Below are 14,585 nucleotides of genomic sequence, written 5' to 3'. Positions count from 1 at the left end.
GTGGCGCAAAAAAAAATGTCTTAAAAATAATTAAAAATGCCTCCGTTTAGCACGAGTCGACAACAGTCTTTTCTTTTTTTTTTTATCTATATCTTATGTTACACTTCTGTAATATTGTTGAATGAAGACTGAAATTTTATAAATGTTCCTATATTTTAATTTAGAATAATTTACTGCCTACCATATTTCATTTACCTTATTATTTACCCTATGTGTAAAGTCATTTCTTTGTCCCTTATAATCTTATCAATTGCGCATGACGCTATATATGTCATGGAATTTTTGAAAATTTTAATGGATTTTGTATGAAAATTAATCAACTGATTGATAGAAAATGGGCTTTTATTTATATATCCTATGTATTCACCTCGGCTTCCTCTTTATCCTTAGTACATAACAATGAGCAAGTAAATTAACATGTATTTTGTAATTTAGAAAATAAAGTCATAATTAACTGTATTGTTCTAAATAATTTATGCTACCGTACACTCGTATAATATGTACCTATTATATTTCAACCACCAGAAAGCAACTTTAAACAACAACTTGACAATCAACAATATTTATCAACAACTTTTAAACAAATGGTTCGTATAGGTAAAGAATGTATACGTAAAGGTAGAGAATGTATTCTTAAATATAGAATGTATTCGTAAACATATTAGTTTGAGTGCAGATTATGTTTTGCGTGGAAATTTAGTTAAAAAGTAATTTTAAATAAAATTTATGAGATTGCTTTTTTAAGTTTCGTTGGATTTCTTTTGTCCCTATTTAAAAAAAAGTCAATATGTCAAAAATGACTTAAATATAAATCGCGAAGGACGAGGAGAGCAAAAAGATGGGTCATCAACTGAGTACAATATTTACTGGCTTAGGAAGGTTTTTTGAGTATCCAGTGAAGCGCAAACCAATATGTTTTTACAGGCAGGAAGACTTCACAGCTACAGGTTCTATACTAAATATTATTTTAATTAGGGAAAAATTTCCTAATGCAGATCATGTGGTGAGTCAGTAGCTGAAAATGTTTAATTTTTTGTTTATAAGGTGAACCTCAAAAGAAAGTGTCCGAGCCGATCAAGACAGCGATGACAGATTACGACAAGCTTGTGGATCTTTTCTACAAAAGATTAACTGAACAACGGCAATATAATCAAGTAATTCATTGTTTAAAAGTGCGAGAGAATTGTGCCAGGATTGCGCAAAATCAGTAATCTCTGCTTAACCCACTGGGTTACGTGCGTGAGTTGTGTACTGTAATTATAATAGAATGAAATAGTTTTTTAAGTATCGTCCGTAGGAAATGAAAGAACAAGACCGTCGCTGGAGTATGCAGAAAGTTGTGCAGCGGTTCCCCGGCTGGAACGAGATCACTATCGCTAACCTACACAGCTTGTTCCTACTCTTCGACAACCAATCCAATGGGATGCTCGGATTTGACGACTTGTTAGTACCTTAGAAAACGATGTTGCGTAATCCTCTTACGTACTTTGATTTAAAAGCATGGACTTGGAACTAGATTTCTACTTAACCTATAAAATAATTCTATTCAAAGATAAAAAGCAATATCTGAACATATAGTTTACATTGTATGATTTTAGGTACTTGGCTGATGATTCGGCTATGAACTTGCGCTCATCATTTATTTATTTTAAACGAGCTATGAATGAATTTCTCTTTAAAATTATCGACTGAATAAGATAATGTAAGAAAACGTAGATATAATTGACACTTGTAATAAAATTAATTGCAGCTGTGCGGTACTGGAGAGCCTCGGCGACGAGACATCGATGGAGATCCGCAAAGAGAAATATAACAATGCTGATTCAGACAATGATGGCTGGATTACTTACGATGAATTTTTATCTGTAAGTCAAAATAAAAACGCGAGTTAACTATCGACATACTGGTGGAAACACTACGATTTAAATAGATTTTCATACGAAATAACCTTAAAACGTTACTCCTTGTACCATTTATTGGTGTCAGTTGGTGTACAACTTCAACCCGCCCGAGGAGGGGCAGCCGGCAGGGCTGGCGTTGTTGTGCAACGAGGTGGCCGACAACATACAGTTCGTCAGCAACCTCACCGTCGGCGAACAACTCGAGTACGGATTGTTTTAAATGTAATAAATAGTAATTTAATTATTTTTATTTTTAAATATAATGACGCCGAGTTGTCTTTACGCTTATCTAGTTTGATATATGTAGAAATAATTTACCGTACTATATAAAAGCGAAAAAATTATTATATGTATCTGTGGAATCTAAAGTTAACTAAGAATGACTGCCTTATTGAAGATATATGGAAAACAAATAATAAAATGGGGTTTTGACAAGGTGCATAGTTTTGCAGCCATAAAATCAGAGTAACTACATTTTTTTTCAGCATTTATTAAATCGCAACTTCAACGTTAATTAGCGATAGGAGAAGGTTAATATTCGAGTTGATCTTCACTAAGTGAGTCGAGGTCGCTGAGCCGGGTGAGCGGGTCGCAGGCGAGGCAGCGGCCGCCGCCCGCGCGCCAGCACTCGTCACACCACGCGAACCCGCACGACGCTGACATACAACGATGCCATAAACACGATGAAGCTAAAGTATAACAAACAATAGACTTGCATGAAAACATATTAGTCCCTCGCATTCTCTTTGAAAAAACCAGAGACAATAATGATTTAGGATTTCCACCTCATTTGATTTGTTTCACCTGATTTGTTTCCACCTCATATATTTTATACTTACAATTACACCTAGGTTCAGTTTCTCCGCATATAAGGCAAGTCATTCTCGCAGCTGGGAACACTGACAGCCAGCCGAGCAGTTGTGGAAACCTATTAAAAACATTTGTAATAAATACATATTTAGAAAGAAAATTAGACCTTTCTTCAACAGAAAACCAGAATAATCAGTTTTTTTTTTAGTTTTTGGCTCTGCAATCCTAAGACAATATTCATAACTTTATCTTTGGTTATTTGGTTTTACAAATTATGAGATGAAAAGGCTATGTCTTTGTACCTCATTCTCAAACTGCGCAAGTTCTCTCCAGAGAGGTATTGCGCTCGTACCGCTTGAAGCGCTTTCCTCCGCAGCGTCTTTTGCATCTTCATACGTTTCTTGAGAATGTCGTTATACAAGTGCAGTATGCGTTGCTTCTCCCGCTTAGGGTAGAAGTAACTACATATCAACCTGAAGATATATTTAAGAGTTTATTCCGATCTTTAGAAGTATGTAGTTAGCTAATTGAAACTATGTTAATTTCTGGAAAAAATCTCTAAATAAAGCTCGTGTTCCACTAGCAAGTACCATCACATTAAATGTATTCCTATTTACTTGCTATAAGATTTTGATATTAATACATTAAGGTTATCGTGATACTATTTCAAAGTCAAAACCTGTTCAAACGCAATGTGTAAGGGTTCAAATATAGAAGTAGAAGTATCCAGAGATATCCGCAGTATATCTTGATGAAGTATATAGTGGGCATAGCGCGAGGGTGTGGGAGACACAGCTCGTTGGACACGTGCACGTGGCGTGTCTCGTTCAATTGACTTAGAATGTTACGCATCATGGTCGCGACTGTGCCTTGGCCCTCCACCTGTACAGTTCAACATTTCAATTGCAAGAAATAAGCGACTTATATTATACCTGACTAACTAACATCTATCATTCAGCATTCTAAATAATAAATAAACCATTGTTGATTATTTGGTGGCGGTCGAAGCGGACGAGACCGAATCTTTTTTCGAAGCAAGTTAGGACACTTGTGGCAATTTCTTAAAATAAAGAAGAAGCAAATCATAAGAAAACGAAGAAAAAATGCAACATTAATTATATGACAAAACTCCTAAGCCTAAAGAAGCAAGAAGTCAACGTATTCTTAGCTTACTTCAATCTCCAAATCCCTAGTGCCCTGCTGCGCGACACCAACTTCCGCGTGTTGTCGCACTACATCGAGCGCCTCGTAGAAGAGTCTGTCCAGCATGACGAAGGTGGTCGCTGTCACCACCTCCAGTAGCACCTTGTGGATAGGAGTCACTATCTGACTGCGCTGCGACGATTTGTACTCCAACGAGTGCACGTCTACGTACTTGTTGCGTTCCATCTAAAATAGAATTGAATTTTTCAAATATAAAAAAACACGTTCTTTCATTCTTATATAGCTGCGAAAATAGGATTTTGGCCGGCGAATAAGGAGCCTTGATTGTTCATGAAACTAAGTTCTCTGTATGTTTTACTCTCGTGTCTCAATCCATGTATTGATAAGCGGAGATAGTCCCGTAATTTTAGTATTTTCTAAAGGATCGTTTTTGTATTCCTACAAATAATGTTTTGCTACATTATCGACATTTGAAGCGAGAACGCAAGTTTAAAATACAGCCACCTTTTTCAACGGAAGTAATGAACACTTATTCTTCAATTTCCGTCTCTTATCGATTCTCTTGAAGTAGGAGGTGATGTATATATTGTCGTATGTGATGTTGGTGAGATATCTGTCATGGTGCGCCTGCGCCGCCAGCACTATTCGCAGCAGTATGAGCGCCAGACACACATTCACCACACTCAGCACACACTGCATGCTACCGCCGCGTTGCTCGAACTCGTGCATCACACGTTTACCTGTCTCTTTTGCATCCTGCAAGGAAGACTAACCCGTTCAGTGTGTCGCCAGGCATGTTGATACGAAACCATCTTAGTGGCTCGTAATTTAAATAATATAGCAAAGAATTGTTGCAGAAGCAACAACTTAACGTTTATGACATAAAATATTATTTAATAGCAGCGAAAGACTTTACTCTAAATTAGTGTAACTATGTAACTATAATTATGTGCAACTTTAATTATTCTTGCTCAACTCCTTTCGTATTTTTTAAATGGATTTTAAATTGTCTAGTTAAATATAAATTAACAAACCTGAACATCATAGAGTTCTCTTTCATATGTGACTTTGTATTGCATTCTTACATATTTTAGGTTATCTGTCAATCTTTTTTGAATTTTCTTTAGATATAAATAACCCTCGCCTAGACCAGGATCGATCTATAAAATTACGAGTACATATTTTGTACGATTTACGAATATTTATGCTAGGCAAGAGAAGTTGAATTTAATACCAGACGATTTTAATTCAAAATATTATTGATTCAGATATGAGAAAGCAATAAAAACTTAGCTCTTTAATCTAACTAAAGTAATGCTTTTTAATCTATTTGACTAAGTACGGCAGGGCTGAAAATTCAAAAACCATTTTGATTTTAAAAATACATCATAGATAATTTGATCATGCAGTAACAGTCTTAAATTAAAGATTACCTGATCAATGGTATCGCATAGCTGACTTCCATTAAGAAACCGTCTCAGATCACAGGCCGTCTGTGTGTTCAGAGGCCAACACACGCTGTGATCGAAGTGCCCGTGCGCAGCGGAGTAGCATTCATCGAAAGCGGTGACGAACATCTTCTCGCATTTATTTATCCCGCGGGATATTAGCTCCTTGCACCGGTACGATAGTTTGTTGAGATATTTTTCTTGTAGCAGAAAACTTTCACTTGTATCCCTATGTATAACAGTTGATTTGGAAAAAATACTAACAGCGCTCATGTAAAAGTGCTAGATTCTCAGATTTCTATCTTCTTTTTCTTATACTTAACTACCTTCATCTCTACTTCTATATAAAGTTTCAATAAAAAAAGAACGAATAACATAATATTTAGTTGTAGTAGTGTTACTTATTTATAAGCTAAACAGTTATTTAAAATTAAACATTAAAAATGACTAACCTAGTATAGTTTCCTTCCCTTGTGAGATACTTTTTATCAACAAAATCTTCAATAATATTACGTCGCATTATCTGTACCAGTTCTTCTGTTCCTTCTATTTCATTCTCTATTGGTGTTATTATTTCATCGATAGACCTTTAAACACGCCAAGTTGAGTTAAAGCAGACATTGCTAACTTTTTTCTCGTAGACACCTTTTAAGATATAACTCGTTTCAGTGCTAGATTTCATCTGCCATTATACATTGAGCCTTCCGGGAATCAATCTTACCTAAACGTATCCTTGAACACATTAATTTGCGACCTAGAGGCGAGTATTGCTTTCTTTATCGGACCCGCCATCAACTTGTATCTTAGCACGGACAAGTTGTAGGAGAGCTGGGCGCTGCAAGCGAACACGCGGACAACCTCCTTGGCGTTGTAACCCATGTTCGTTATAGGACCTGGCAGTTATATTGTTGATTTACTAACTAAAGTCGGGTACAATTTTTAATGTTTCCATATTCACGAGAGTTGCTGCGCAGAACAGAATTGTACCGGGGTGTATCAGGATGCGGGGGGAGGGCACTGCGTAGAGCGCCGACGTTCTTGGGTTGCCTAGATATTTGAAAAGGCTTGTACTAGTTGATATTACTACTGGTAATGAGCTGTTGATATTACCTGCTATAACGTATGTGAGTACGACAGCTTTGAGCACGCCACGGCCCGCCTTGCCGCAGTACATGGGCAGTATAAGCAGAGATATACAGCGCATTTGGATCGACGACGCGTTACCGACACCTGATGGGTACACCGGGAGATAGTGGTTAGGTATATTCGTTTCAAATATCTGTCAGGTCATCAGCGCACTGAGTAGTGCTACTATAGAAATTTGAATAATATTACAGTAGAAATCTAATAATTTATCGGTTATTGCGACCATAACCGGCAGAATGCAATGCAAAATAGTACAACATCGATTTTTACTCAAATTATTCAGTAATTTTTGTGTTCAGTTTATTCAGTAATGTTTTTCGATGTTTTAAGTGATTTTGGTTTTAGTACCTATACTATATCCAATATTATTTATGGTAGAAGCTGGCAATCGAGCGATTTTTTTTTTGTGCGTGTTGTTCTGTGACGTCATCTTTCTAAGATACCACGTTATTATGGTCAAGACAAAAGATACGACTAAAACAATATGAACTCATTAAGGTACTTAACAGATATTTAGTAATACATTTAGACTTAATGGTTCTAGATAAAGGCAATATGGCTTACTGTATTGAAAGACACATTTTGCCGATAACATACAAAATGTTGGCAACTGTATTTATTTGTTACAAAGTAAATAAGCAAGAAATAATGCTAATTAAATCTCTGTTTAGTTGACATGTGACACTTACCCTTTGCAAATAGTCTATTGAACAATTAGATAAGGATAAAATGGAGAGAACAATGGCTAATTATTTCTGTAATTAAATTTGACGGTTTTACTAAGTTAAGCTTTACGGATAGTGAAAAAACTTATACAAACTTTTCGAGTCGTGAATTTGTAAGTAATGTTTTTATGCGTCTATATAAACGCATTATTAATTTTTACTCTTATATAAAAAAAATATTTATTTTTATTCTAGAGTTTTAGTGGTAGATCCCGCAATAACAATATTTGTTAGGTGTACGACTTGGCCGGGTCGACCGGTGAAATACCACGACCACATTGAAGACAGGCGTGAAGTGGAAGCAATTCCGCGTTTCGTCTGATGAGTGTGGTGCCGAAGGCCTAATTTTAGTCCTCTTTCGGGAAGTGGATTTGGCGGAAGAGGGGACGCATAGGAAGAAGAAATATCCTCTTTCTGTGCGTCCCCTTCTCCGTTGATTAAAGGTAGGCAACGCATCTGCATTTATGGATGTCTATGGGCAACGGTCGCCTCGCTACTGTGGCGAATCCAAGTAGCCGTTTGCCACCTTATGATATATAAAAAAAAATTTATTTTAGCAGATTTCTTTGCCATCTTTTCTATTTATTTATTTTTTGTAGGAAACTTATCACTTGATCATTTATTGACCGTAATGAATAATCAAGTGATAAGTTATCAAATTAATTAGCTGTATTTTATTTATATCTTACCCAAAATTATACTTATTATCAATGCTAGGACCTTTCCAATGTTGTATGGAAGTTGTATATCTTTTAAAAAATATAAATAGTATAGTTGGCCCAATGAAAATCCGCCGGCGAAGTAAATTACACTTTTAAGTTTTGATACACACATTTTATCTCTCTTTATCAAATATTTTTAAATTAAAACTTATTATATTCTTAATTAATTAATTTAACGTTCGTAGACTTTTGACAATATGGTGAAATTTTGTGACATTGACATTTTTATGACAGTTGTATTTTTTTTCTGAAATTGAGGAAAAAAACCCTTTTTAAGGCGAAAAAATATTTATTTGCATTCTTCATTGAATTAGAGGTAAAATAAATAAAAGCCATTTGATAATCATTTAATATTTATTTATCTATCATTTTAGTATAATTAGTCTTGTCGAATTCAATAGAATTGTATAGAACGATAGAGAAATATCGGACATGCTCACATGAGTCTCATCGTAGGTTTCCACTGTCGAACACTTGTATAAAAACATACGAACACAGACATGTTTTAATATAAGTTTTTTGACATTGGAATTTAAACACACACAGCATTTTAAATGCTTTCTAGAAATTTATGTAAAAAAAAACTCATTGTACGTAAAATGAAACAGAAATTATTCTTTCAAATCACACTTATTTTATGTAACGAAATTTTTATATCAAAATAAATACACTTATTACAGAGATGCGAGAATAAAAAAAAACGGAACCAACGAAAGTTCTAGAAATGATATGCCCGTAAAATTCAATTCGTAAAAAGTTTGAATACATTTATGTAATACCTAAATATTATTAAGTCTGTAATATTTAAGTTTATTTTCAATGAAGAATGAGTTTTCTACGCGTAAAAGATTATAGGCGACAGATATCTACTGAAGCGATCATTGAATAACCATCATTTCTAGAGCCGCTGCCGCGTGGTTGCAATGTGTGTGCGGGGGTCTGCCTTATGGCGAGGGGTTTAGGCGAGCGCGGTGGGGGGCTCCCCCGCGGGGTCCTCGCTGGCCTCCGTCACCATTGGCTCCTCCTCTTCAGGTATCTCCAGGATCCTGGGTCCGTACAGCAGCAGGTAGGCGCAGTGCCAGTCCCCTAGACAATTTTATATTATATTCCTAGCTGTACAATCTGACCTAAAACTATCCTCTGCAAATCCATGTCATACAAAATGTATGTTGTTACCTCCTCCGCTGAGCTTGAGCACCTCCTCCTCTGTAACAGGTGTGACAGTGTCATCATCACAGCGCAGCCAGCCGCCAGCGCGAGCTACCCATGCCACATAGTGCCCCGATGAGGAGGAACGTCCACGGTGTGTCAGCACTGCCTGAAGACGGTAGAACCCGCTGTTGTTGCTGCCCACATCTGCATCACCATGTATGGAGACAAAGTTATCAATTAGTGATTTAGTTAGTACCCACATAATTTTAGGGTTCCTTAACTCGAAAGGATAAAACGGAACCCTTATAAGATCACTTTGTTGTCCATCCGTCTGTCTGGAATTTATTCTTAAAGTCAAACAACCCTTAATTAACAAAATAGGTGTGAGTTTATTTCCGTAAGTATGTGTGATTTAAAAAATAACAGTTGGTTCTGTAAAATCATTTTAAAAAACCACACCTTCTTTGACGAATTTTTACGAATATATATTCATACGTAATGAAAGAATGAATGGTTTAAAAGAAAAATTGTGCGCACCATTTTCAAACCAATACGGCAGAACTGCTTTCCTTTTCGTGTCTTTCCTGGAATCTCCGTGGCTCTTATTTTTTCCACTTAGCGTGGACTCTACTTTGGCATCGTCTATTTCCTGAAAATTAAATATTATCTATATATATAAAAGAAAGTCGTGTTAGTTACACTATTTATAAATCAAGAACGGCTGAATCGATTTGACTGAAAATTGGTGGGCAGGTAGCTTAGAACCAGGAAAAGGACATAGGATAATTTTTACCCCGTTTTCTATTTTTTATTCCGCGCGGACGGAGTCGCGGGTAAAAGCTAGTATTACTTAAAAAATAGAACAAACTTAGCCTAATTTCATATTATTCTAATCCTATATATTCTATATTGATATAAGGTAGGTATGTACTCTATATTGGACTAATCTTACTAATATTATAAATGCGAATATTTAGATGGATGTATGGATATTTGTTTGATTGTATCTTTGTAGCGACTCAACAGGTCTTGATGAAATTTGGCATAGATGTGGATCATAGCCTGAAAGAACACATTAAGGAAGGCTACGAATAAAGTTTCTTTAATTCCGCGCGGACAGAGTCGCGGGCGACAACTAGTCATACATAAAATAAAACAAAGTTTTAGGCAAATTTGCTTCATAGCACATCATTCAGCTGCTTCCATACTAATATAAAACTGTATTACTGCAGGACACTGCGGCTTAGCTATTTCTGCAGTGTAAGCTCACACTAACCTTGAACTTGGCTCTCATGGGCGCGAGCCTCTCCTGCAGCTCCGGGGAACAGAGCTCGAACACATCCAGCTCCAGTGGGAACTTCACGTCTTTGAGGATCTTGGCATTGATAGACTCCTTCTCCTTGTAGTAGAACCGCACAAACTGAACTGTCAAATATGCGGGCAAGCGGCTGATTTTACTCTGAAATATTGGGAAAACGATATTTTCCTAAAAGTTCTAAATAATATATGTAGTAAGTTTGTATGTTTGAATAATTAAATGGATTACCGTTTTTGTATAAATAGCATCCCTGCCCAATGTTTGCGACATTTTTGTTATTTGTTCCGACATTTTCTGTAACAATTATAAACAAATTATATATTAAATTTATACACTTTTCAATAAAATGTAATCACAAGATATACAATCGAACCTTGATAAGCGAGAGTCCATGGGATCTTGATGTTTTGCTTATTTATAGAGGTTTTTCTCTTACCCGTGTTTCTCACTTATGGAGGTAGTCCGTCACTACCAGATAATGACTCTCGCTTAACTATGTTCGATCTCTTTTTGATTTCGGTGGGTAATCTTTGAAGACTTACAGATCTGAGGCCGGACTGCAGATACTTGACATCCTGCGAGATGAAGCAGGAGAGCTGCAGGAAGGACTCGGTGCTTCGCGAGGGCGGCTCCTCCGCCTCCGCGCACACCAGCTCCACATCCAGCTGCCCCCCGAAGTACTGCTCCACTATAGACGTCCTGATAATATAAAAGCAAGCAATTGTTAAACACTTCTCTAAAACTTTATAAAGAGCAAATGTGATACATTTTCAAATTCGAAAATACTAAATCTTGTTCCAATTAAATAACGAAACTGCACATTTCACGATATTACCTAGCAAATTGCAAAATATTTCAGAGGGCCTATCACGAATATTTGCGACATACGCCTTTGTAAATATATCGACAAAATATGTAAAAAAACTGTATGAGATTTGCTAGTGTCTTTACGGCCAATAGGGGGCGCTGGAGAAATTTTATTACAAATTTACATACATCCATACATAAGGCATATGACATCACTTAAAAAAAAAATAGCTAATAAATCGGCCGCCATGTAACTTAAGTTTAATGGGGGTTAAAGGGTTAGAGCCTCTAATTGAGGACGTATATTGTACCTGTCTCCTGGCACTGGGGCGGCGACCGGCAGCCTGCTCTGCAACGCGCGCACAATCTCACTCCAGCATTCGGAGGCGTCCTGTTGTGCGAAGCCCCCGCCGGCGCCGCGCTCCGCGAACCTCGGCGCCGCCTCGTGCAGGGCGTGCAGCAGCTTGGCCGTGGCCACTGCGCATGCGCCCGACTGCCCACCCTCCAGTGTACGCATCGTGTCACTCAGCGCAGAGGTCAACTCACCCGCTGTACCACCTCCTGATGCTGGAATATTTTTATATTGTAGAAGAAAATTCTGAAATATTGCCCAGAAACGGATGAACGTGAAATTTGACAAAGTTGCAGTAATAAAAAATGCTTGATTATCTATTATAGTCCAATGCGGACCAATGAGCAACCACTAATAAGGTTTATAGTCAATAAAACTTCTAAAATTACTTCTTTTCTTATATCTTACTAAAAAATTCTTACTTATAAATACAAATATTTGGATGGATGGATGTTTGTTAGAATGTATCTCCAGAACTGCTCAAAAGATCTCGATGAAATTTGGCATAGATGTAGAGCATATTCTGAAAGAACACATAGGCTACTAATCACGTTTTTTTTTATTCCGCGCAGACAAAGTCGATGGCGAAGGCTAGTATCAACTAAAATTACATATGGACAAAATCACGGATGGCAAACAACAAATTTAAATGGCTACTCACATTTGTCATAATTAAGAAGTGCATTCTTCAACTCAGGGACAGTCTTGAGACACTGAACTGTTGCATTCATGTAGCATGTGTTGCCCAAATTCATCAAACCTTCGGGGAGATCGAGCTGCAAAGATTTTTTCATACCAATTAAACAGTAAAATACATAAATTATGAAAAAAATTCTAATCCGTAGCTGTACAAAATCTGTAAAGGCTTAGCTTTTTCTGTTATACAACTTTTAAATATGTACAGTAGAACCTGGATAAGCAAGAATCCAAGGAACTATGTTTCACTTATGGAGGATGTCCGTAAAGACTAGAAACTGACTCTGTCTTATAGAGGATTATCCAGGTTTAACTGTATTTGTAGATAGCTTATAACTTACAGCTGTTGCAAGCTCAGCCTCATTCATGTCTTCCACAAAGCGAGTTTGTTCTACAGGTGCTGCAGGAACATCCTCCTCTTTACTACCCATCACAAGCACTATTGCATTCTGAAATAATTTCATGGTATAGTATGGTTTCAAATTTAGACATTTTTTTTTTCAAGGTCTTCAAGTTTCATAATTCTAGTCTACAAGATGAAATTTTTAAATCTTAGAAAACCATAGATGAAAACAAAAATGTGACAATCATAGATATAGATACAGTGTTTCACTTAAATGTGACATCTAATCTAGGTTTGATTCTCAATGTCATATTATATTGTAAATAACAACTCTGCGGGAATTTACCACTAGGAAGGGACTCTGGAAATCTTTTTTTACCCCACATTAAACAATCAGATTAGGTATCTGCTGATTATAAATCTGTGGTTTCCTTTATTCCTTATTGAAAATAATTATTGACCATTTGTGTAATTGTACCATACTATTTATTATTAAAAAAAAAACAAGTCTAAGAAAGTAGATCTCTTCATTTAAGTCTTATATGATTAGTAGAAATAACTTACATTAGTCAATTTAAAGTTACCCCATGCATCATCTCTCAATGTAACACCTTTGCAGACCACCTTCTGTCTGTCTGGCTGTACTCCGGTTAGGGCAAATATCTGCGCTTTGAACAGCACCGGCTCATCATCTGTATTCACCTCCACACCGGGGAATGTCTCCTTACCCCACTTTACTTTGACTGTATAATATTAATACATATTAGATTCTTTTATGATAACTAATGCATCCAGTATACTATGTTTCTTTATTTCTTTATGTTTTGAGATGTGTGTAGATTTATAAATAATTTCAAATACAGTAGACAGTATACAGCATCCCTTGTAATCAGACATGTCTATTTTCATGTTTGATAAATTGATGATTCATAATTATGATATTTATACACAATTTTTAATTATTTAACACATATGTACATATATTTGTTTGTACACAATTCTTTCCTAATGTAACATTATTATTTTTTATAAGTTTAATTATACTTTTTACTTCAGAGTGTAACATATCAAAACTATATTGGATCTCTAATTTGTTAAGTCATAATTGTATATGAAATTTCTTAAAAATAGTGATTGAACCAATATTTTCATTAAATAACTACATTATTCATAAATTGGAATTCACAATGATTCAACATTTTTTTTTAGGACAAATAGATCATTCAAATGAAATCATAATATTTAAAGTCTTTATATGCCTACTTAGAAACTCATTTTAAGTATGTTTGTGCTAAATACAAGAATATACCTAACAGTCACTAGAAATACTACATGTTATTTTAATTCAGATGAATAACTGGAACAGATGATGTTCGTTTCTTTGTTTATACTATAGCAAAGTACTAGCAGTCAAGCCGGTTCTGGGAGATTAACTCTATTTTTAATGTAATCATCAAATGTATCAATAAAGGCAATGTACTAGTAATTTAATAAGAAAGATGCCTTTTTATAACGATATTCTGATAGAAAATATTAAACTTTCGTGACAATTTCTATCTTCAATCTAACCTAAATTTTATGCTAAATAACAATTATAGTTTAGTATTATATTAAAAAGTTACCTGAAACGTTAGGCATTGTGAAATATTTCCTTCAAACTTCTCTTTTTCTGCTAAAAACAAACACCGGCTCCTAATATTTCAAAACTGAAAGTCACGATTATTCACTTCGTGTAATTTGTTGACAGACGTCAAAAAAGGTCACGACCAAAGAATTTATTTATTACTCTCTATAGAGAGAAGAATGACATGTTACATACTATAGTATTATAACTTTGGTCTATACGCTTATACTACTAGCGCCATAATGGTCGCCCATATGAAAAAATAAAACGCGGGAATTTTGAATATACGTTTAGTATTTTAATTTATTTATAGTTAAAAATTTATATTGGAAATTATGATTATTTTGATAATTTGGCAAATGTAAGATTTTTTTAAA

At 35.6% G+C, this 14,585-nt stretch overlaps 3 protein-coding genes across 3 annotated transcripts; 1 reads left to right on the top strand and 2 right to left on the bottom strand.

Moving 5' to 3' along the window:
- The first annotated feature begins 825 nt into the window (after positions 1-825).
- On the top strand, positions 826-2,121 carry LOC106716763. The gene is made up of 5 exons (XM_045681514.1): positions 826-947; positions 1,045-1,154; positions 1,298-1,443; positions 1,751-1,865; positions 1,987-2,121. Exons 1-5 carry the CDS (start codon positions 839-841, stop codon positions 2,119-2,121), a joined length of 615 nt encoding a protein of 204 aa, XP_045537470.1. The 5' UTR covers positions 826-838.
- Positions 2,122-2,432: 311 nt separating this feature from the next.
- LOC106716762 (protein sneaky) lies at positions 2,433-6,899 on the bottom strand. The gene is made up of 12 exons (XM_045681667.1): positions 6,818-6,899; positions 6,434-6,553; positions 6,045-6,216; positions 5,776-5,910; positions 5,309-5,552; positions 4,910-5,035; positions 4,380-4,631; positions 3,885-4,100; positions 3,391-3,593; positions 3,014-3,184; positions 2,741-2,829; positions 2,433-2,557 (listed from the first exon to the last, which is right to left on the bottom strand). Exons 1-12 carry the CDS (start codon positions 6,897-6,899, stop codon positions 2,433-2,435), a joined length of 1,935 nt encoding a protein of 644 aa, XP_045537623.1.
- A 1,796-nt stretch (positions 6,900-8,695) lies between these two features.
- LOC106716488 (ubiquitin carboxyl-terminal hydrolase 14) lies at positions 8,696-14,345 on the bottom strand. The gene is made up of 11 exons (XM_045681516.1): positions 14,207-14,345; positions 13,149-13,327; positions 12,583-12,690; positions 12,207-12,321; positions 11,505-11,760; positions 10,929-11,085; positions 10,615-10,680; positions 10,345-10,527; positions 9,606-9,717; positions 9,093-9,272; positions 8,696-9,002 (listed from the first exon to the last, which is right to left on the bottom strand). The coding sequence occupies exons 1-11, from the start codon at positions 14,220-14,222 to the stop codon at positions 8,875-8,877; spliced, it is 1,500 nt and encodes a 499-aa protein (XP_045537472.1). The 5' UTR covers positions 14,223-14,345; the 3' UTR covers positions 8,696-8,874.
- Between the last annotated feature and the right edge of the window lie 240 nt (positions 14,346-14,585).

This window comes from Papilio machaon, chromosome 16 (genome assembly GCF_912999745.1).
Source record: "Papilio machaon chromosome 16, ilPapMach1.1, whole genome shotgun sequence".
NCBI classification, from domain to species: Eukaryota; Metazoa; Arthropoda; class Insecta; order Lepidoptera; family Papilionidae; genus Papilio; species Papilio machaon.
Note: the sequence above shows the minus strand (reverse complement) of the source record. Positions and strands in the feature narration are given on the sequence as shown.

Bases quoted from the DNA above. Each gene is read 5' to 3' on its own strand.
- LOC106716762 (XM_045681667.1), bottom strand. From the start codon at position 6,899: ATGACGTCACAGAACAACACGCACAAAAAAAAAATCGCTCGATTGCCA. The intron at 3,594-3,884 runs GTAAGCTAAGAA...TGAACTGTACAG, and splicing joins CTAGGGATTTGGAGATTGAA to GTGGAGGGCCAAGGCACAGT. The intron at 2,830-3,013 runs GTACAAAGACAT...TGTTTTTAATAG, and splicing joins TTGCGCAGTTTGAGAATGAG to GTTTCCACAACTGCTCGGCT.
- LOC106716763 (XM_045681514.1), top strand. From the start codon at position 839: ATGGGTCATCAACTGAGTACAATATTTACTGGCTTAGGAAGGTTTTTT. The intron at 948-1,044 runs GTTCTATACTAA...TTTGTTTATAAG, and splicing joins GGAAGACTTCACAGCTACAG to GTGAACCTCAAAAGAAAGTG. The intron at 1,866-1,986 runs GTAAGTCAAAAT...TATTGGTGTCAG, and splicing joins CTTACGATGAATTTTTATCT to TTGGTGTACAACTTCAACCC.
- LOC106716488 (XM_045681516.1), bottom strand. The intron at 12,691-13,148 runs GTAAGTTATTTC...AAATTATTTCAG, and splicing joins GTAACTTTAAATTGACTAAT to AATGCAATAGTGCTTGTGAT. The intron at 10,528-10,614 runs GTAATCCATTTA...CCAATATTTCAG, and splicing joins ATGCTATTTATACAAAAACG to AGTAAAATCAGCCGCTTGCC.